This window comes from Lepus europaeus, chromosome X, assembly GCF_033115175.1.
Source record: "Lepus europaeus isolate LE1 chromosome X, mLepTim1.pri, whole genome shotgun sequence".
Taxonomy (NCBI): domain Eukaryota; kingdom Metazoa; phylum Chordata; class Mammalia; order Lagomorpha; family Leporidae; genus Lepus; species Lepus europaeus.
This window is the reverse complement of record NC_084850.1, coordinates 124,653,599-124,676,998: the sequence shown is the minus strand read 5'-3', so window position 1 is coordinate 124,676,998 and position 23,400 is coordinate 124,653,599. Positions and strand designations below refer to the sequence as shown.

General features: G+C 41.6%; 1 protein-coding gene across 1 annotated transcript; it reads left to right on the top strand.

Annotated features, from left to right (window-relative positions):
* The first annotated feature begins 371 nt into the window (after positions 1-371).
* EIF2S3 (eukaryotic translation initiation factor 2 subunit gamma) lies at positions 372-21,760 on the top strand. The gene is made up of 12 exons (XM_062183208.1): positions 372-682; positions 1,221-1,284; positions 2,192-2,319; positions 2,405-2,526; positions 4,193-4,287; positions 5,819-5,977; positions 8,626-8,760; positions 11,146-11,240; positions 11,628-11,772; positions 13,562-13,731; positions 15,947-16,119; positions 18,803-21,760. Exons 1-12 carry the CDS (start codon positions 575-577, stop codon positions 18,864-18,866), a joined length of 1,458 nt encoding a protein of 485 aa, XP_062039192.1. The 5' UTR covers positions 372-574; the 3' UTR covers positions 18,867-21,760.
* The last annotated feature ends 1,640 nt before the right edge of the window (positions 21,761-23,400 follow it).

The following is a 23,400-nucleotide window of genomic DNA, read 5'->3' as shown; positions in this document are numbered from 1 at the left end:
TCACCAAACCTCCACGCGAGGGCGTTCTTGCCGCCGCGCGCCGCCAGGGGCCGTGCGGGGACGTGAGCGTGGCGAGCGCACATGCGGCTTCTTCCTGGTTGAGTCCTGTCCAAGTCAAGCGCTATTCCCAGAGGATCTCACTCTACTGACAGAAGCAGAATTTTTTTTTTTTAAAAAGAGAGAAGATAAAAAGGGACTATTTCCTCCTCCTGCTCTCACACCCCAGCTACGAGCCGCAGGTTCCGGGAGTCTCTTTCGGCCACCCCTACAGGAAACGGAAGTGGCTTCTCCCTGGTCTGCGCGCGCGTCCCGCTGCCGCGCAGAGGGCCTTTTTCTGGGAGCTGCCCTCAGCGTTGCCTGCGCAAATATCTAACATGTCTGCGGCAGAAAGCTTCCAAAACGTTGCCCTGTGATTTTTCTGTCAGGCTCCCGGTAGGCAGTGTGAAAGTTCAGGCAGGGAGAAGTACAAGTAGTGCGGCCATTACTGCGGCAGTCATCCTTTTTTTCCGAGCGTGGACCCTAGTCGGCCCGCCTTACTCGGCTTCTCCGCCCCGCACAGGGGCCTTGTACTGTCATGCGGCTGCCGGGGCAGCTTCCTTCCTCTCCGGGCAAGATGGCGGGGGGCGAAGCTGGAGTGACTCTGGGGCAGCCACATCTTTCTCGGCAGGATCTCGCCACGTTGGTGAGCTTTCGCTTTGGGAGGACTTGGCGTGGGACTTGGGAGAGGGAATGGCCCGACCTCCCGGGAGGCGTTGGGACAAGGCAGTTCCTGGCTGGTGGGAGCGTGGATTTAGGAGGGAGCTCCGGAGGCTGGCGCCGTGAGCCACCTGCCTGCACCTCGTCCAGTCTGCGAACTGGATGTGGCTTTAAGATCGCGGGATCTCGGGCTCTTGAAGGACTTGGCTAAGTCTTAGTGTTAAATGTCATTACGGTGTTCACCTCTGAAAGTCTGGGGTGGAGGTCTCTCCACTGTCCTCGGTGCTAACGTTCCGAAGGTCGAGAGCCTCCTGCCTCCACGTCTCCCACAGTGAGTGGGGATATCGTCCATTGTGTAATGATGAAGGTTCCTTAGAGCTTCCCAACCGTCAGAGTACAAGATTTCTTACACGGGAAGGGCGCTTTTCGAAGTAGGGATTATACAGCTGGTGGTGAGCTATAGTTGGCAATTGTAAGTCAATGTCTGATGTGCAGTGTTTGAAAGTAAATCTGGTTTGTTGCAGGATGTTACCAAGTTGACTCCACTTTCACACGAAGTTATCAGCAGGCAAGCCACAATTAACATAGGTAAGATAAGAATAACCTTAGAGACCAGACTTCATCTCCAGCGAGTCATTTTAACCTGTCCTTTTATGTAGTTACATGGACAATTTGAGGATTCAGGTATTCAAGAATAGGTGTTGAGCCCGTGTGAGCATAGCACCTGCTAGACTCTTGGGAAGCAAAGCATTTTCGCTCATATCTAGCTTATAGGCTAGGTGAAGACATGAAAACTTTAATAGCATAAGGCACTATGTAGTCATGTTTAATGGAGTTTAAGGAGGACGTGAAAATGTGGCTGTACCTGTCACACTGGGTTATTGCAAGGGCAGGGCTTAGGAAAGTTTTATTTGATATGTAAGCTATGATTAAGTTTTTTTTTTTTCCCTCTAAATGGCACTTAGAAATTGAGAAGTTATGTTGACTGGATGTCCATTTTGGACATTTTGAGTCTGTATAAGCAGCACAGTAAAACCTAGTTGAAAGTAAGACTCTACCATGAAACTATAAAAAAGTTACAAAATGAGAGCTATCCTTGACATCATTCCTGCAATTAAACTTGTGTTTTTTCCTGTTTTCATTAATTCCTTTTTGTCTTCTTACGGCTCATCACGCCTATTTACTTCTCTGGAAATGCTGGAACATTTCTTGATATAATAAGTATTTCTTGCTTATTTTAAATGAAAGCAGCCTTTATTGTATTAAAAACAAATAGATAAGGTTGTTAGTTACATGGAAAATTCCCTTCAGTTCTGTAATCAGAAAAAGTTTTTAGTAGAAACGTTTGTGTGGATGAAAAATTGAAGTCACTGTTGGTTTTACATTAACATTTACTGTGAATTATAGCTTTGAGTTTTCTACTCTTAACACTGTTTGAAAAAATACTTGGTATAATGGAATGGACATGAGTTAATTTTTTGTACTTTGTCTATAGGTACAATTGGTCACGTAGCTCATGGGAAATCCACAGTTGTAAAAGCTATTTCTGGAGTCCATACTGTCAGGTTCAAAAATGAACTAGAAAGAAATATTACAATCAAGCTGGGATATGCTAATGCTAAGGTGAGCTGTGTACTGTGTAACTAAGAACTATGTAATTATTGTGCAGAGAACAAACCCAAAACTTGTTTTCCATTGAAACTTTTAGATTTACAAACTTGATGACCCAAGTTGTCCTCGGCCAGAATGTTACCGATCGTGTGGAAGTAGTACACCTGATGAGTTTCCTACGGACATTCCAGGGACCAAAGGGAACTTCAAATTAGTCAGGTGACTTTTTCTATGCTAAAAACACTTTATGGTTTTTATCTTATACTGTCTGTGCTTTGGGCCTTTTGAAATATTTAATTGAAAATTTTAAACAGTAACTGTAACTGCTGAATGGCTTTATTTTTCCATATTTTTTATTTTACTGCCTATAATGATGATTTGAAGTAAAATATTAAAATACTTATATTCAGGTTCTCTAAACCAAAAGTACCAAAGAAGCAAAATTGAGTGGGGGGAACACAACCTTTCTTGGATTTAAAGGATTGTTTTTTCTAAGCTTTCTAAATTTCTTTTAAGCCATGTTGTTTCTGTTTATTCAATAAAAGAGAAAGCTGTTCTGAATTACTTGTTTAAAACACACTGACTTGCTCCTTACCTCATCTTCCTGAGTGTGATTGCATGTCCTGGTTCTGTCTCCGAGAGTGCTGACATCTGTCTGGTGGTGGTTCCTTGCTCTACAGGGAAATTTTAGATCAGGAACAGGACTAGATGGAAGGGTGGGGAGGGCATGACTGAAGAATTCAGCAGTAATCAGGATCAAGATTGTGATGCAGTTTTTAAAAAAGAAATGCAAAAATTTTTGATCAAAAGAATGTCAGAATTTTTTTTTTTTTTTTAAGATTTATTTATTTATTTGAAAGAGTTACAGAGGCAGAAGGCGAGAGGTTGTCTGTCTGCTGGTTTACTCCCCAATTGGCTGCAAAGGTTGGAGTGGTGATGATCTGGAGCCAGGAGCTTCTTCCGGGTTTCCCACATGGGTGCAGGGGCCCAAGGAGTTGGGCCATCCTCCACTGCTTTCTCAGGGCAGAGCAGAGAGCTAGATTGGAAGTGGAGCAGCCGGGACTTGAACCGGTGTCTAAATGGGATGCCGGCACTGCAGGCAGCAGCATTACCCACTACGCCACAGCGCCGGCCCCCAGAATTTTCAAAAAAGACAGAGTTAATATTACTTAGATTTTTCTCTTGCTTCCATATTCCTTTTTTAATTTGTTTTTGCTCAGTATAGCATTGTAACTGATCTTGTTTTTAAAATTTTGGTGTCTTGTTCATTATGGATTTTTTTTTTTAAGAAAATTGAATTTAAATATGTAAAATTTAAATTTAAATATGTAGCTTGAATACTGAGGGTGTTTTGTTTGTTTTGTTTGGCATTTTGAGAGTGATACGCTTGTCTCCTTTTGATCCTTGTCCTGGTCAGGACCCACAGACTTACTCAGTATATATTTTCAGTTTTGCTGGGCATAGAGTCTCTGTTCCAGGCACTCCATTATAGGATGCAGGTGTCCCCAAGCAGCATCTTAACTGCTGTGCCAATTGTCCACCCCAACATGCATTTTTTAGGTCATTAAGTTTTGGTTTTCAAAACAATGACATTTCCAGTATAACTTCAAATATCATTATCCTGTACTGTATTCACTTTGGATGTGGCAGTTTCTGTTTCTGCAATTATGTTTCCACATAGCTCATTTCATTTGCTTTGTGATGATCTACAGTGATTTTTACTCTAAGCCAGTAATCTTTATTTCTAAGCTCTGGAACCCAAATCCATGCAACCATTTTACAGACCTAAGAACTGTTTCCTAAGTGATTTAAATTTAGGAAATCTATGACTTGCGTGTTTAGTTACTGATTGATCTTGAGACTGACTGTTGTCTTTAATTGTTAGACATGTTTCCTTTGTTGACTGTCCTGGCCATGATATCCTGATGGCTACTATGCTGAACGGTGCAGCAGTGATGGATGCAGCTCTTCTGTTGATAGGTGAGTACATCCCCGCTGGACAAATCAACGTGGGACAGTCAGGCTGGACTATTTCAAGGGGACCTAAGGCCTTTCAGAGCCATATCCATTACCTATGGGTGACATGAATGGGAAATAACACATCATCTAGGATGACATCCCTACTTACCCAGCTGTCACAAAATCTAAACAAGATAGGCCCAAGACTGATGGCTTCTGAGAGTTCTTAGGATAGTAGCCCCCTCCAAAAAAGAGAAAAAGAATCAATAATACATTTTCTCTGTTTACGTCACATGAGATGATTTATTAGTTTTAAATTTATATGTAAAAGTATGGGGGGATTTTTCTCTGAGCTGTCTACTTGTAGATGTATAATGATTTTATTTAAATGTAAACATCATTCATAAAAAGTGCTAAAGTCTAGGCCTGAGTGGGGTTTTCAAAGCCTAGGTTTGTGCTTCCTTTGTTGTGTAGCTGTTGAGAGATTATGTTGCAGTGGTATGTAAGCTTTTACTTACTCTGTTGGCTGTCTTCACAGCCTTCTTTGCTCTGTGTGTAGAGGAACAGCCTCTGGTAGTGAAGATTCGTTGACAGGATGAAGTGTCTTTCCTTCCTAACCTTTTTTTTTTTTTTTTTTTTTTTTTTTTTAATTTTTGACAGGCAGAGTGGACAGTGAGAGAGAGACAGAGAGATAGGTCTTCCTTTGCCGTTGGTTCACCCTCCAATGGCCGCCGCGGCTGGTGCGCTGCGGCCGGCGCACCGCGCTGATCTGAAGACAGGAGCCAGGTGCTTCTCCTGGTCTCCCATGGGGTGTAGGGCCCAAGCACTTGGGCCATCCTCCACTGCCTTCCCGGGCCATAGCAGAGAGCTGGCCTGGAAGAGGGGCAACCGGGACAGAATCCGGCGCCCCAACCGGGACTAGAACCCGGTGTGCCGGCGCCGCAAGGCAGAGGATTAGCCTGTTGAGGCACGGTGCTGGCCCGCCCTCCTAACTTTTGCCTCAGGAATTTGACTCAGCCAGAACATCTCTTAGAGCCAGAGGGCTGTCTCTAATGCTAAAGCAAAAAAGCTGACTTTAAGAAGAAGCCAAACTTGTTGATTCCAGGCTTCATAGGATCAAGAATGGGAGCCAGAGATCAGGAGGCTGCAGTGAGTGCTGGCTGAGAGTGAAGCAGGGCCAAAAGGTGGATGCTTGAGGACTTGTGCTCGAGCAAGCTAGAATATTCTAAAGTCTCTCAGTTAGATGTAAGCCTTTTTTGGGTGGTGGTAGCAAAATATATACATTATGTAAACCACCATTTTAGCCATTCAAAGTGTACAATTCAGTAGCATTGAGTACACTCACGATGTTGTACAGGGTAGTGGTTGCAGTATCACCACTACCTAGTATTAGAGCTTGTTCATGACCAAAGGAAATCCCATGCGCGTTAAGCAGTCACTCCCCATTCCCTATTCCTCCTAGCTACCGATAATCTGCGTTCTGTCTGTAGATTTCCCTGTTCTGGAATTTCCAGCCATACTTAACACATCTTTTTTGTCATTCATCAACCAGCTGGTAATGAATCTTGCCCTCAGCCTCAGACTTCCGAACACCTGGCTGCTATAGAAATCATGAAACTGAAGCATATTTTGATTCTACAAAATAAAATTGATTTAGTAAAAGAAAGTCAAGCAAAAGAACAGTATGAACAGATCCTTGCATTTGTACAAGGTAAGCCAGAATATTTAATATATCTATAAATCACTGAGAGGCATTTAATCCAGATAACAGATGTTAAATTAGCTGTTTTTTTTGTTTTTTTTTTTTAATATATAAAGATTTATTTTTTTGAGAGAGTGGGAGAGACAGAGAGCTCTTCCAACTGGTGATTCATTCCCTAGATAGCTACAACAGCCAAAACTGGCCCAGGCTGAAGCCAGGAGCCAGGAGTTTCTTTCTAGTCTCCCACGTGGATGGCAGGGGCTCAAACATTTAGGCCATTTTGTACTGCTTTCCCAGGCCATTTGCAGGGAGCTAGATCGGAAGTGGAGCACTCTGGACATGAACTGGTGCTCATATGGGATGCTGGCATTGCAGGCAGCCACTTCACCCACTAGACCACAGTGATGGCCCCATAAACTAGCTTTTTGTTTTTTTTTAATATTTTTATTTTTATTTGAAAGAGTTATAGAGAGAGGTAGAGACAGAGAGGGAGGTCTTCTACTCCCCAGATGGCTGCAATGGCTGGAGCTGCACCAATCCGGATCCAGGAGCTTCTTCTGGGTCTCCCACGTGGGTTCAGGGGCCCAAGGATTTGGGCCATCTACTACTGTTTTCTCAGGCCATAGCAAAGAGCTGGATTGGAAGAGGAGCAGCCGGGACTAGAACCGGCGCCCATATGGGATGCCAGTGCTTCAGGCCAGGGCGGTAACCCGCTGCACCACAGTGCCGGCCCCATAAGCTAGCTTTTAATATAATAGATAATCTAAAATCAGGTAAGCTTACAAGTTTTAAGCCTTTTTTCTCTACCTACCGCTTGTTGGTCTGTAATTAGTGAAAGCTATTTTTAAAAAAATCTTCAGTGATAGTAAAATGAATAAAAGCTTTTTAAAAAAAAAATCTTACACTTTTTTACTGAATAAATATTTTCAAAATTACAAGTGACAGTGATTTAAAGTGTCCTTTTTATAGCAGCCTGCTTTTTGTTTCAGAGAAGACATCTGCATTTTATTGTTAATATTTGATTGTCTCTTAGCTTTGTTTTTCTCCCCCCTTTTTTTTTTTTTTGACAGACAGAGTGGACAGTGAGAGAGAGAGAGAGACAGAGAGAAAGGTCTTCCTTTGCCGTTGGTTCACCCTCCAATGGCCGCCACGGTGATCCGAAGGCAGGAGCCAGGTGCCTCTCCTGGTCTCCCATAGGGTGCAGGGCCCAAGCACCTGGGCCATCCTCCACTGTACTCCTTGGCCATAGCAGAGAGCTGACCTGGAAGAGGGGCAACCGGGACAGAACCCGGCGCCCCAACCGGGACTAGAACCCGGTGTGCCGGCGCCACAAGGCAGAGGATTAGCCTATTGAGCCGCGGCACTGGCCTTTCTCCCTTTTTTTAAAAACTTGTTTAAGATTTACTTGTTTATTTGAAAGAATTAGAGGGAGAGAGATAGAGATCAATTTTCTATCTGGCTGGCGCCGTGGCTTAACAGGCTAATCCTCCGCCTTGTGGCGACGGCACACCGGGTTCTAGTCCTGGTTGGGGCGCCGGATTCTATCCCGCTTGCCCCTCTTCCAGGCCAGCTCTCTGCTATGGCCCGGGAAGGCAGTGGAGGATGGCCCAAGTGCTTGGGCCCTGCACCCCATGGGAGACCAGGAGAAGCACCTGGCTCCTTCGGATCAGCGAGATGCACCGGCCGCAGCGGCCATTGGAGGGTGAACCAACGGCAAAAAGGAAGACCTTTCTCTCTGTCTCTCTCTCTCTCACTATCCACACTGCCTGTCAAAAAAAAAAAAAAAAAATCTTCTATCTGGTGATTCATCCCTAAAATGGCTGCAATGGCTAAGGCTAGGCCAGATCAAAGCCAAGATCCAAGAGCTTTATCTGGGTCTCCCACATGGGTGCTGGAGCCCAAATACTTGGACCATCTTCCACTGCTTTCCCCAGGCCATTAGCAGAAGCTGGATCTGAAGTGGAGCAGTGGAGACTTGAACCGATTCCCAGATGGGATGCTGGCATCAGTGGGTGGCTTTACCCGCTACACCACGATGCTGCCTCCTGTTTTTCTCCTTAACTTTCAATAAACCCAGTTGAATTGTGAAAAAGAAAAGTCATTTTGATTAAAATATAATCATACTCCTTTCTTTTTGTCTCTCTCACTGTCCACTCTGCCTGTCAAAAAATAAAATGAAATATAATTATGTTTCTCCCATTTGTTTGAACAGCTTGTTTGACATAAAATTAATAAGAAGCAAATGTTATGTGTGCCAACAGTCTGGGATTAGCAGAGTATAATAATTTTATCTTGATATTTATTGGGGAGTTAATTACATGTTATCAAAAATTTTTTCAACTAATAAAGTATTCTTTCCCAGGAGTGTATTTATTTCTTTGAACACTTTTCATGATTTTACTACATTAACTATATCTGTTAATATAATTTTACACTTTTTCCCTTAAAAGAAATGGAATTCATTTTCAGGAATAAAAACAGTGATAGAAAATTGCCATCTTTCTAAACAGGATTTTCACTTTCTGCCTGTTGCTGGCATTTGTGTGAGGATGTTGGTGCCTCTATTTTAGTAATCTCAGGTTTTTTTATGTAACAGATGTGTGGAGTAAGTTTTGTGAAAATGAAGATGTTTGATCTTTCTGAAATCTGTCATTTAGGTACAGTAGCAGAAGGAGCTCCCATTATTCCAATTTCTGCTCAGCTGAAATACAATATTGAAGTTGTCTGTGAGTACATAGTAAAGAAAATTCCAGTACCCCCACGAGATTTTACTTCAGAGCCCCGACTTATAGGTAAGTGGTATGAGACACCTCTAACTCTTTAGTCTTTGCCACATTGGTGATTCCCTCTTTAAGGGTGTTACTTTCCTCTTTCTGCAGAGATTATAATAAATCCCTAATGTTTCCTTGAAATCTTACTAATTGTCAGATTATATATTGACCATAGTGGATGAGGAGCAGAGTCCTGACTATAGTAGGAACTGCTAACATATTGCATAACTTACTATGTAATGTGTGATCAAGATGGAGTAATCTAGTATTCTCTATGGAATTATAATGCTTAGAGATACTAGCACTTTGATACAAAGGATTTTATTGTACCGTTAATGAAGAACCAATATTAGTATAATTTGATCATCCAAGCTTGTGATTCCTATGTGGAAATGTAAGGGCCTTTTTTTTTTTTTTTAAAAAGATTTATTTATTTATTTTTTATTTTTTTTTTTTTATTTTTTGACAGGCAGAGTGGACAGTGAGAGAGAGACAGAGAGAAAGGTCTTCCTTTTGCCGTTGGTTCACCCTCCAATGGCTGCCGCGGTAGCACGCTGCGGCCGGCGCACCGCGCTGATCCGATGGCAGGAGCCAGGTACTTATCCTGGTCTCCCATGGGGTGCAGGGCCCAAGTACTTGGGCCATCCTCCACTGCACTCCCTGACCACAGCAGAGAGCTGGCCTGGAAGAGGGGCAACCGGGACAGGATCGGTGCCCCGACCGGGACTAGAACCCGGTGTGCCGGCGCCGCAAGGCGGAGGATTAGCCTAGTGAGCTGCGACGCCGGCCTATTTATTTATTTCAAAGGCAGAGTTACAGAGAGGCAGAGGCAGAGAGATCGAGAGAGGTCCTCCATCCAATGTGCATTCCCCAGATGGCTGAATCGGCCAAAGCTGGGCTGATCCGAAGCCAGGAGCCAGGAGCCTCCTCCAGCTCCCCGATGCGGGTGCAGGGGCCTAAGGAATTGGGCCATCTTCTACTGCTTTCCCAGGCTATTGCAGAGAGCTGGATCGGAAGGGGAGCAGCTGGGACTTGAACTAGTGCCCATATGCGGTGCTGTACTGTAGGCAAGGGCCTTACCTGCTACGCCACAGCGCAGGACCCAGGGGCCCTTTCAAAGCAGATCTTTGAGCCCCTTGCGGCTTTGTTAGAGACTTGTGTGTCTATGGTGGGAAAAGTTCTCTGGAGACCTAAGTGCAGGCTACCATAGTCCTAGAGTTGTTTTGTTTTATGGTTGTAAAACTAACACATTATTTAATATGAGCAGAGGAGAGGTATGTAAAGAAAATGTCCATAGGCTCCCTACCTTTCAGTTCTAGTCCCTTAACCCTGAAATAGTTAATATTTAGTGTGTATGAATCCCACTCCTTTATCTTTCTATGTCATCACGTGTGAATATCCACAGTCATCTCTCAGTATTCTCAGGGAATTGGTTCCCTGACCCCTGAGGATACTAAAATCTTCAGATGCTCAAGTCCCATGTATAAAATCATGTAGTATTTACAGATAACCTGTGCATATCCTCCCATAGCTCTTTAATTTATAAATAAAGATTTATTTATTTGAAAAGCAGAGAGTTACAGAGAGGCAGAGAGAGAGAGAGTCTGCTATGGCCTAGCTGGGCTGATCCGGAGCCAGGAGCTTCTTCCGGGTCTCCTACGTGGGTGCAGGGGCTCAAGGACTTGGGCCATCTTCTGTTGCTTTCCAGGCCATAACAGAGAGCTGGATCAGCAGTGGGGCAGCTGGGACTTGAACCGGCGCGCACATAGGATGCCAGAATTTCGGGCGGCAGCTCTACCTGCCACACCACAGTGCCAGCCCCCTTCCCATATCTTAAATTGTGTATAGGTTACTTATACCTAATACAGTATACTTGGTATGCAAATAAATTTTATGCTCTGTTATTTAGGGAGTAATGACCAAAAAAAATCTGTACATGTTTATACAGTTGCAAGTGTTTTTTCTAGAATAGTTTTTCTACTTGGTTGAACACGTGTATGTGGAACCTGCAGATACCAGGGGTCAGTTGTACATATGTTTATTTTATTTTTCTTTGTGGAAATAGAATTAAAATGTTTGTTATTTTTGTAAATAGTTTTTTTCCCTTGACAGTGTGTGAAGGTCATGCTTTTGGATCATTACATACAACTCTAACATTTTTTAACAGCTGCGTGAAATTCTGTAGTGCGCATATACCCTAGTATGCCATGTATTCATGAATTTTCAAGTTATTTTTCCCACCATACAGCTATAGTTAGCATTGAAGTAATAGATTTTGTTAGAAAGTCATCCCTTTGTTATAAATCTTATGTGGCTACTGTTTTAGAAAAGTTAACTTGGAAGATGCTGTTTTTTCTAGAGTTAAAATGGACAGAATTGGCTTTAATTTGTTTTATTTTCTTCCAGTAATTAGGTCATTTGATGTCAACAAACCTGGTTGTGAAGTTGATGACCTTAAGGGGGGAGTAGCTGGTGGTAGTATTCTAAAAGGAGTATTAAAGGTAAATGAGTTTTGATTGTTGTGTTTTTGTTTAGTGCTGTTTTATTTTGCTCTTGCGTTAATCAGAAAGAATTGTGGACAGTTGAAAATATTCTTTTGTGCTGCCTCGTTCGTTTGCTATAAATGTCTTTTGAATGTGTCTGACATCTAAATTTATAGGCTTCTTTCGAGTACGGAGCACACTCTGTTTAGTGACTGGCTTCTTGGGTGCTAGGTAGTTAACAGCAGTTGAGAGGTTCTGATTTTGAGGCTATCTTCCACAGTCTTTTGTGGCTTTTAAAACAGCATTCTTTGAAATCGAGGAAGCATTCAGTTTTCTGCTCTTCCTGATAGAATGTTTGACAGTTGTCTTCCACAGTAATTGTAAGTACTGATTATATGTTTACAGGTGGGCCAGGAGATAGAAGTCAGACCTGGCATTGTTTCCAAAGATAGTGAAGGAAAACTCATGTGTAAACCAATCTTTTCCAAAATTGTGTCACTTTTTGCGGAGCATAATGATCTTCAGTATGCTGCTCCAGGTGGTCTTATTGGTAAGTACTTTCCTCTTATCCCTTTTTCTTTTAATTTTTCGATATTAATGGTACTTTACATGGGAAATGAATTGCTCAGAAAGGTAGAAATTTTTAATTGGGTATTTCTCAATAATTGAATGATGTGAGGGAAATATTCATGGTTAAGCTTTTGATATTAGGTTATAAAATGCTTTTGTGTATTTATAAAAGTTTTAAACGTAAAGAATAGGTTTTGGCATTTGTCCTAGCAGTTAAAATGCTGTTTACACTCCCTTGTCCCATGTCAGAGTGCTTGTGTTTGATTCCTGGCTCTAGCTTCTTGCTAATGCAGATCCTGGAAGGCAGCATGGTTCCTGCCACCCATGTGGGAGACTTGAAATGAATTCCTGGCTCCCCAGCTTTAGCCCCTGCCAGCCATTTGGCCCAAGGTACTCAGGGACATTTGGGGAGTGAACCAGCAGGTAGGAGTTCTCTATCTGCCTCTCAAATACATAAATAAATAAATTTTATGCCACAGAAGCCACGGCTGAGCCAGGCTGAACCCAGGAGCCTTGAACTCCATCCAGGTCTCCTATATGGGTGGCAGAGCACAAGTACATGGGCCATCATCTGCTGCCAGCATTAGCAGGGAGCTGGATCAGAAGTGGAGCAGCTAGAACTCAAACCAGGGTCCATATTGGGATGCCAGCATTGCAGGTGGCAGCTTAGCCCACTGCGCTGCAGTGCTGGCTCCAGTAACTCCTTTTTAGCAATAAGAAAATAAGTATTATGACCTGGCATTTAAAATACCTAATTACTTATTTTTTTGTCTATACAGTTATGGAGTAGAGAATGATTGCTTTATGTACAAGTATGTTTTACAAATAGAAAGTCATCTATAAATGTCAGTTTAATGATGTCAGATGATATTTACACAGAGATGGGAATAAAAGAAAGAAAAGTTACATTATATAGGGATTGCTGAAATAAGGATTTTCCACTCTCTTACAACTTAGTGTATTACTCAATATCCAGAAAAAGGCAGCATTCAGTAAGAATTGTAACTTGGGATGAAAAAAAAGAATATTCCGTAAAATAGTTTATTCTTCACCAAACAAGTTGGTTGTCTGGTTTTTGCCTATATAATTCATTTTTCCATTCTGTCCTGTGATTAAGACTTTACTGCATACAATTTTATTTTATATTTTTTTCCAAATAAAGAAACTCTGGAGACTTCTTTTTTCTTATTAAATTTAGGTTATGAAACTCTTGAAACATAATACTGTAATGATAACCTCCATATAGCCACCACTTAGCTTCAGCAGTTATCACTACTTTGCCAGTCTTGCTCCATCTATTTGTTTTCCTTCTCTCTAAGACACACAGTTAAAATATTTTTAAGTGAGTCTCAGGAATTGTGTATGAAGTCTTCAAGCTGTCTTTTTGATCAGTGTGATAGGGGGGAAATGGCATAAAAATATTCTGCAAACTACTCATTAGTTTTGTGTCTTTTCCATGTTCATTGAGTATATTCAGACTCACTTTAAGGTAGTTATTTATTTGCCCTTTGTTTAGAATTTGAATAGAGAGAACCTTTCTGTTCTCATTTGTGCAATGAACCCGTGAATTTACAGTTGTTTCTTTAAGTAAAATGGATATTTTACTCTGCCTGTGTACCTATTATGTAAGTGTGAAAATGTAAGTATACATAAAAATGTATAGATATATGCTGTGCTTATTTGACTTAGATTTTGGGGGAAATAATTCCCTTTATAGGTATTTTAGGAAATAAAGTGCTGAACTATATACACATTATTTTATGTACTAGGAGTTGGAACAAAAATTGACCCTACTTTGTGCCGTGCTGACAGAATGGTGGGACAGGTGCTTGGTGCAGTTGGAGCTTTACCTGAAATCTTTACAGAATTGGAAATTTCATATTTCCTGCTTAGACGTCTTCTAGGTGTACGCACTGAAGGAGACAAGAAAGCAGCGAAAGTAAGTGCTTTTTATAATTACTGTTTCAAAAAAGGTGACTGTGTTGTTAAAATCTATTTTGAGTTTTATTCTTTTACAGTTAACATGAAATATTAAAAAGGTAAATAAACTTGGCTTTGCGAAAATTGAAAACTTCTATATGGCAATCAGCTTAAGGTAAAAACAAAGCAAAACAAGCAAAACACAGTATTTGTATCATATATAACATGACATACTATTGCTAACATCCATATTTTTAAGATTTATTTATGTGAAAGGCATTTACAGAGAGAGAGATCTTCCATCTGCTGGTTTACCCCCAAAATGGCTGCAACTGCCAGGGCTATTGCAGACAGAAGCCAGGAGGCAGAGACTCCATCCTAGTCTCCCATGTGGGTGGCAGGGCTCAAGTATTGGGGCCATCTTATGCTGCCTTCCCAAGAGCATTAGCAAGGAGCTGAATCAGGTGCGGAACAGCCAGGACTTGAACCATGGTGTGCCGATGTGAGATGCTAACATTGCAGGCAGCAACTTAACACGTTGAGCCATGATGCCGGCCCTGACATGAATTTATTTATTTATTTTGATGTCTCAGTAAAAATAGGTTGATAGCATCTCCTGCTCCCCTTTCTGTTTTGGAAGTTTTATGCCATGAGCCTGTACAGGTTGAGCATCCCTAATCAAAAAATCCAAAATGCTTTAAAGTCCAAAATTGTTTGAATGCTGACAGGATGTCACAAGTGGAAGATTCCATGGCTGACCTGTGAGGGGTCGCATTCAGAACACATGTGCATTTGAACTCAAGTCATGTCCCCTAGGTAGCTCCTTATATGTCTGCAAATATTCTGAAATCTACAATACTTCTGGAGGTGAGCATTTCAGATAAGGGATATTCAACCTGTATACAAGTTCTGCAGAATTTTAAGAGGTTCTATGCTGTGGCTTCTGACTTAATTTTTATTCTTTTTTTTTTTTTTTTTTTTGACAGCCAGAGTGGATAGTGAGAGAGAGATAGAGAGAAAGGTCTTCCTTTTTGCCGTTGGTTCACCCTCCAATGGCTGCTGTGGCCGGCGCATCACACTGATCCAAAGCCAGGAGCCAGGTGCTTCTCCTGGTCTCCCACGCAGGTGCAGGACCCAAGGACCTGGGCCATCCTCCACTGCCTTCCTGGGCCATAGCAGAGAGCTGGCCTGGAAGAGGGGCAAGCGGGATAGAATCCGGCGCCCCAACTGGGACTAAACCCGGTGTGCCGTCGCCACAAGGCGGAGGATTAGCCTGTTAAGCCACGGCGCTGGCTCTGACTTAATTTTTAAAGGTGGATCTTTTTTGACAGGCAGAGTGGATAGTGAGAGAAAGAGACAGAGAGAAAGGTCTTCCTTTTTGCCGTTGGTTCACCCTCCAATGGCCGCCGCGGCCGGCGCATTGTGCTGATCCAAAGCCAGGAGCCAGGCGCTTCTCCCAGTCTCCCATGTGGGTGCAGGGCCCAAGGACTTGGGCCATCCTCCACTGCCTTCCCGGGCCATAGCAGAGAGCTGGCCTGGAAGAGGGGCAACCGGGATTGAATCCGGCGCCCCAACCAGGTCTAGAACCCGGTGTGCCGGCGCTGCAAGGCAGAGGATTAGCCTGTTAAGCTACGGCGCCGGCCTAAAGGTGGATCTTATATACATTCAGTGAATGCCAAATAAACCTGTTTGTCACCTTTAGAGTATATGAGGGTACTTCAGAAAGTTCATGGAAAATGGAATCAAAAGATAAGCTTACCTTGATGCAGAAACGTTTTGAAATCCATACATTGTTTTGTTTTTCAGATTTTTATTTTATTTATTTAAGAGAGAGAACTACAGACAGAGAGAGGGAGAGACAGATCTTCCATCTGCTAGCTCACTCCCCAAATGGCTGCAATGGCTGGAACTGGGCCAATCAGGAGCCAGGAGCTTCTTCTGGTTTTTCCCACGTGGGTGCAGGGGCCCAAACTCTTGGGCCATCTTCCACTGATTTCCCAGGCCACAGCAAGAGCTGGATTGTAAGAGGAGCAGCCGGACACGAACCGAACCAGTGCCCATATGGGATTCTGGCACAACAGGCAAAGGCTAAGCCCACTACACCATGGCGCCTGCCCTCATACATAGTTTTTAAACAATAAACAATTGCAAAAGTAATTGATAAATTGCCACTTATTTATGGAAAATACTTCTTTGATTTTTGAAATTTATTTTTTCACAATTTATTTCCCTAGGTACAAAAGCTGTCTAAGAATGAAGTGCTCATGGTGAATATTGGATCCCTGTCCACAGGGGGGAGAGTCAGTGCTGTCAAGGCTGATTTGGGCAAAATTGTTTTGACTAATCCTGTATGCACAGAAGTAGGAGAGAAAATTGCCCTTAGCCGAAGAGTTGAGAAGCACTGGCGGTAAGTTTATTAGCCTTTGCCACTGTCTAGTAAAAAAAAAACACCACAATTTCCTCAAGTTCTTGGTGGTGTACACATAGATGTAGACTCTTCCTTAAACCTAACAGTTACTGTTCCTTTAAGTCTGAAGTAGTTGGATGACTTTGCAAACCATTTCCAGTCTTGATTTGCATTCCTGTATTTTAGTCTTATAAATCACAACAGTTGGCGTCCCTTCCTCTTAAGACACAATCTATGCAAAAACTAATTAATATTTCCAATCTTTGACTTTTAACAACTTTATTTAGGATTAATTTCAAACTTAACAGGAAGATTGCAAGAATTGTACAAATACATACACACATACATGTTCACACATGTAAACATTTTCTGAAGTGCTTAAAGAATTATCTTTGATCTCAGTGTATATTTCCTAAAAATAAGGATATTCTCATGTATCTACTTGAAGGCACTTAACATTGATTAATATTGAAGTCTACAGTCCATATACCATTCTTATAACTTATCCCAATGATATTCTGTTTCTCTAGTCTAGAATCAGGCATTGCATTTAGTTTTCATGTCTGTTTCATTTCTAATCTAAAATTTGTCCAGCCTCTTTGTCTTACTTGACATCGGTAGTTTTGCAGCATATGAGCTAGTTACTTTGTAGGCTGTTCTCAATTTGAGTTTATCTGATGGCTTGGACACCTAAGATTAAATGCAGAGCCTCTATGCTTGGCAGGAATATTTACATGAGTATCAGAGCCGCGGGTGATGGTAATCAGACTGCTTATCCTTTTGCATCATGTGGTCAAGGCTACTATAATTTCTTTGCTCTGTAGTTCTTTCACCCTCTGAGGAGACCCTTTGAGTCTATACAGATAGCCTGCCACTCCTCAGATCCCAGCCTGCAGGATTTAGCCTCCACTGATTCTTCCTTGAATTGGACTTGCCTACATAATGATTGCAAAATCGTGATCCCCACTCTCCACCACTGTCTCCACCACTTCACATTTTTTTTAAGAAAACTTTTATTTAATATATATAAATTTCGAAAGCACAACTTTTGGATTATAGTGGTTTTCCCCCCTATAACCACCCTCCCACCTGCAAACCATCCCATCTCCTACTCCCTCTCCCATCCCATTCTTCATTAAGATTCATTTTTAATTATCTTTATATACAGAAGATCAACTTAGTATATATTAAGTAAAGATTTTGAGAATAAGTTTTACTATTAACTCTCATAATCCAACTCTTGAGGACAGAGGTACTGCATGGGAAGTTAGTGCACTTTGACTCCTGTTGTAAATTTAACAATTAACACTCTTATGTATGATGTCAATGATCACCCGAGGCTCTTGATATGAGCTGCGTAGGCTATGGAGGAAGCCTTTTGAATTCACAGACTCCATCAGTATTTAGACAAGGCTATAAGCAAAATGTAAGTTCTCTCCTCCCTTCAGAGAAAAGTACATCCTTCTTTGATGACCACTTCTTTTCACTGGGGTCTCACCAAACAGAGGTCCTTCATGTAGGACACTTTTTGCCACAGTCAGATATGTGATTTTCATTGGATTTTTTTTTTAATATTTTTTATTTATTTATTTTTTTATTTGATAAATAGAGTTAGACAGTGAGAGAGAGAGACAAAGAGAAAGGTCTTCCTTCCGTTGGTTCACCTCCCAAATGGCCGCTATGGCTGGTTGGCGTGCTGTGCCGATCCGAAGCCAGGAGCCAGGTGCTTCCTCCTGGTCTCCCATGCGGGTGCAGGGGCCCAAGGACTTGGGCCATCCTCCACTGCACTCCCGGGCCACAGCAGAGAGCTGGACTGGAAGAGGAGCAACAAGGACTAGAACTGGCGCCCATATGGGATGCCGGCACCACAGGCGGAGGATTAACCTAGTGAGCCATGGTGTTGGCCCCAATTAGAACACATTTTAAAGCTGCAGATCTTTTGGGACTGCCTTATATTATAAGACGATTCTGTCCAAATGAAATTTCAGACTTTGCTTCAAAATTAGCAAGTACACATTAAAATTCTGGAAATAAAATAGAGCACGTCTGAATGATCATCACATTGTTTAGAATTGAGGTTTTTATCCATGTTTAGGTAGGTTTTCTTCTGGAACCCACAGTTGAGGTAGCCGTATCCAGCCTGATCGTTGGCTTGAGCAGACGTTGGAAGAGGGAGCAGAGGTTGCCACTGCTTATTGACTCCATGTTCTAGTTCTTCTCTTGTTTTCCTGTACCAGCTACGGTCATGCTGACAGCATCATGAATGTTTGGAAAGCATTGTCCAATGAGAAAAAGATACGGGGTTTATAACCTGGCATTCAAAAAGACAAGGAAAGGATAGATAATGAGATTTTGAAAACAATCAGACTGAGGTAGTTTGGTGTATTGGCATGGCTCCTAAACTCTGTGGTAGTTCTGAAGGATTAGGAGTGCTTTAATAGGATGAAGACAAGCATATTTATGGTAGTAATGTTGTTTGCTTTTCCTGTCATTCATGTTGACCAGAGCCCATTGACCTGATTCTGAAAATCTAAGAAGATAGTGTGGGTTTTCTTTATGGAGGAGCAGGCTTTGGGAACAAATTTGAATTTGAAAGATAGGCAGGTAAAACTACTTCTATCAATTGGTTGGTCATAATGAAATGGATATAAAATTCATAATTTCTTTCATTTTCATTTTACAGTTTAATTGGCTGGGGTCAGATAAGAAGAGGAGTGACAATCAAGCCAACAGTAGATGATGACTGAAGAATCCCAGTTAAACAATACATTTGGATGAAGTTGGAATTTCTCTTACAACCTAGGGGTATATTTTCGTAGTAATACTAGGGAATTAATTTCACAGTTCATTACCTTAGTAGGTAGCTGTAAGGTTATTCTCATTAGTTGTTGATGAAAATTTAACCTCTAGGACTGAAAAGAGTCCACAATAAATATAAAAATTGGTATGTTGGATCAGGAAAAATGATAGATTTACATTTTAGCTGCAATAATGTCTAATTTATACATCAAGGCAGGTTTGAGATGAAACTGCTACAACCAGCCTTTTTGTAGCACACATACCACTGAACCTGTTTAAAATAAAGCTTTTCATTTTTCTTTTTCATTATTCGTCTTTCAGTAGCTCCAGCCTACAGGACTGTTGTACTGGTAGAAACTTGGAGACATAAATTCTGCTTGAAGACCAGCCCCCTCCTTTTTGTCCCCGTGTTTCATTTTGCTTTATTTTTGAAATTTTGATTGGAAAAGAGATTAATAGGTTCAAATGACATTGTCCTTAGAGGATGAATGTTCATTCCCACATACAAGTGTCTTCTACTCTTCCTGGACTGGAACACAGGAAATGAGAGCCAGACGGTCTTACCCTCCTTGTAATGCCCTGAGATTATTTCTGCATTGATTAACACCTGAAACCTGGCTGTCTTCTATTGGAAATTAGTGTTCTACCAAATTATTCTACTTAAGGAGCAAAGATCATTCCAAGCCTGATTTTATTCTGCTTTCCCTAACTGTTTATTATGATATGATGTAGATTCTGATATTCGTAATCTTTGGAGCTTTCAGGAGATAAGAGATGTTAGAAAGCAAAAGGTGAATCCTTTTGGTTTTTAACATATTTTCTGTGTCCCTGCACTTTTCCTGTGCTGTGCTTTTAAATTTTTTATTTATTTATATTTTACATCATAGGATTGTTAGAGTGGTGAGTCTCAATTCTAGCTGACATTAAAATTGCTGGAGAAGCTCAAAAAAATATGCCCCACAGAGATTCTGATTTAATTGGCATGAAGTACAATTTTTAAAACTCCCAGTATTGGAGAGAGTTTAGAAGTAGGCTTATTAAATAACAAGAGTTTTGCTGAGTCTTTGTAGTCTGATAGTAAGCTTTGGTTTGCTTTTCTAAAAGTGGTATTCAGATAGGATTTGATGCCACAGTCATATTGTGCTCTTTGGGATGTTGAAGCTGCCTTGTAGAATTTAGAAGTTGTGGCTGTGGGTCATATATAAGATTTTAAGTTTTGAGGAAATATATTAATGTCATATACTTGGTTGACTTTGAAGGGTTGTGTTGTAGCATGAGGAAAACACATTTAAATAAAACAGTTCTAAGTCAAGCATTAATTTTATACCTGACATGTCCCCATGTGTTTTGCAAGCATCTTCCACCAGAAATTCTGGAATAAGCTCCAAAATATTGACTGATGTACTGTAATTAATCTCATGTCAACTGTCACTGGAAATCTGTCGCACTTAATTTCAAACATCACATGTACTTCAACAACTTTGAGAGGCACTCTGCTTAGTGAAATGGGTATATATAGATGTGAAAACAACAAACCTTATTTTTTGTGGAACTGGGAGTCAGTGCTATGATTCTCAGCAAAAGGTGTACGTGGTTGAGAGTTCTACGTGTGACGTGATGTTACTGATGAAAGTACATTGCATATGTAAACCCTCTTGGCTCTACTGTCAAGGTATTTTCACTTCCCCTGCTTCCACCCTAGTCAAAGCCACCAGTGGTTTCTACCAACAATAGCCACCTAACTCCTCCCTGCTTCTATTCTTGTCCTATTGCAGTCTGTTCCTGAAACAGTAGCCAGAGTTGGCACTTTTGTAAGAGAATGCTATGTACAACTCTATGAAAATAAATTGTGCAGTTTTGCAGAAATGAGGGACATGAAGATGGTCTAACTGTGACATCATCCAAATTATTTCCAGGTTGACCTCAAATGCTCTCTTCCATATCTTAACCCTTTTAACAAACTTCCAAAGATGTCTGTATGTTTATGTGCTTGTTTTTACAAAGGAAAAATAACTTACAGTGCAAATAATTAGACACTGAAACTGTGTGGAAATTCATTTCAGAAAAATTTGACATGATGATACTTAATGTAAAATGTATGCTTTTCTGGAAATTTTTTTTAACTACCAGAAAAAGCATCTGCACCTTTAAAAGATCAGTACTCATGGGGCTGATGTTGTGGCAGGTAAAGCTGTAGCTTCAATGCCAGCATCCCATATGAGCGCCAGTTCGAGTCCCAACTGCTCCACTTCTGATCCAGCTCCCTGCTAATGTGCTTGGGAAGGCAGTGGAGAATGGTCCAAGTCCTCGGGCCCCTGTACCCACATGGGAGACCCAGAAGATTCCTGGCTTTGGTCTGACCCTGCCCTTGGCCATTTAGGGAATGAACCAGCAATTAGAAGATTTCTCTCATACTTTGTTTCTCCCTTTCTGTATAACTGTGCTTTTCAAATTTTTTTTTTTTTTTTTAAAGATTTATTTGTTTGAAAGAGAGAGACAGTACTACAAAAGAATAAAACTGGAAGACTGATGCTCTGGTGCAGTGGGCTAAACCTCTGCCTGTGGCACTGACATCCCATATGGGTGCTGGTTCTTGTCCCGGTTGCTCCTCTTCTATCCAGTTCTCTACTATGGCCTGGGAAAGCAGTGGAGGACAGCCCAAGTGCTTGGGTCCCTGCACCCGCGTGGGAGGCCTAGGGAGGATCCTAGCTCCTGGCTTTGGATTGGCCCAGCTCCAGCCGTTGTGGCCATTTGGGGAGTGAGCAAGCAAATGGAGGACCTTTCTCTGTCTCCCTCTCTGTAACTACCTCTCAAATAAATCTTTAAAAAAAAATTTAAAAAATAAACTAGAGACCATTCACACTAAAATTTAATAAGCTAGGTTGAGCAGTGTATTGAAAGAGTAATAACATTTTTATAGATTGGTAGAAAAAAGTACCTTGCAGATGTATTTGAGGTAATCCAAAGTACTTACTTATTTTAAAGATTTATTTATTTGAAAGGGAGAGACAAATCTTCCATCTACCAGTGTACTCCCCAGATGGCCACCAGTAGCCTGAGCTGGGCCAGGTTGAAGCCAGGGAGCCAGGTACTCCATCTAGGTCTCACACTTGGGTGGCAGGGACCCAGGCACTTGGGCCATTATCCACTATTTGTCCAGGCACACTAGCAGAAAGCTGGGACGTGAACCAGCGCTTTGATTCAGAATGCCAGCATTGTAAGCAGTGGTACAACTTACTGTGCCACAACACTGGCTCCCAAAGTAATTTTTTAAAAGAATAATTTATTTATTTGCGTTTTAGTGAGAGAAGGAGTGGGAGGAGAAACCTTCCATCTACTGGTTTACTGCCCAAATGGCTGCAACAATCAGGACTTGGCCAGGCCAAAGCCAGGAGCTTCTTCCAGGTCTCCCATATGGGTGCAGGGGCCCAAGGACTTGGACTATCTTCTGCTGCTTTCCCAGGTGCATTAGCAGGGAGCTGGATTGGAAGAGGAGCAGCTGGGACCAGAACTAGCGCTCATATGGGATGCTGGCAGTGGCGGCTTAACCCCCTTGAGCTACAGAACTGGCCCCAAAAGCTATTGTTTTCAGTGATGAAACAATGGAATACAGTAATAGCCTTCCATAATTCCATAAATGGGCTAAAAATTTCAGTGGGGTTATTATGTCATTGAAACAACTAATGAAATTCACAAGGTAGAAACTGATTGCTTTCATTTGAATGTATATTATTGTTTAATTTCTCTACTCCCATTAAATACTGGAACAAGTCAAGAATGTCAGCTACCACTTCATTTCTATAGCATTGTTTACCAGAGTGTTGGTATGATGTAAATACTGGGAATGGAAGAGACAGAACAATATTTACAGTGTGAGGTTGACCACCCAGAAACCAAAAAACTTAAACTGCTAAGAGAATTGTGAAGGTGACAAAGTTCTAGATAATCATTCATAATTATTGGTTTATTTATGTACCTTCCCCCCATACATAAGTTAAAGTGCAGTAAATGCAAACTGTCCAGGTATACAGTGAACAAGAATATATGATACGTATGCATAAAGCTAACATTTTGCTAAAAGAGTGAAAGACCTCTGCCTTTCAAATGATTTTTTTAAAAGATTTATTTATTTATTTGAATGGCAGAATTACAGAGAGGCAGAGACAGAGAAATCTTCCATCTGCTGGTTCGTTCCCCAAATGGCCACAGTGGCTGGAGTTGCCCTGATCCAAAGCCAGGAGTCTCTCGCAGGTGCAGGGGCCCAAGCAGTTGAGCCATCTTACACTGCTTTCCTAGGCCATAGCAGAGAGCTGGGTTGGAAATGGAGCATCCAGGACTCGAACCAGCATCCATATGGGATGCCGGCACTGCAGGCGGCAGTTTTACCTGCTATGCCACAATGCCAGCCCCTCAAATAATTTTTAAAATTTGGAAAGATAAATTCACAATAGTAAATAAACTTTTGAAAAAGAATTATGGTTA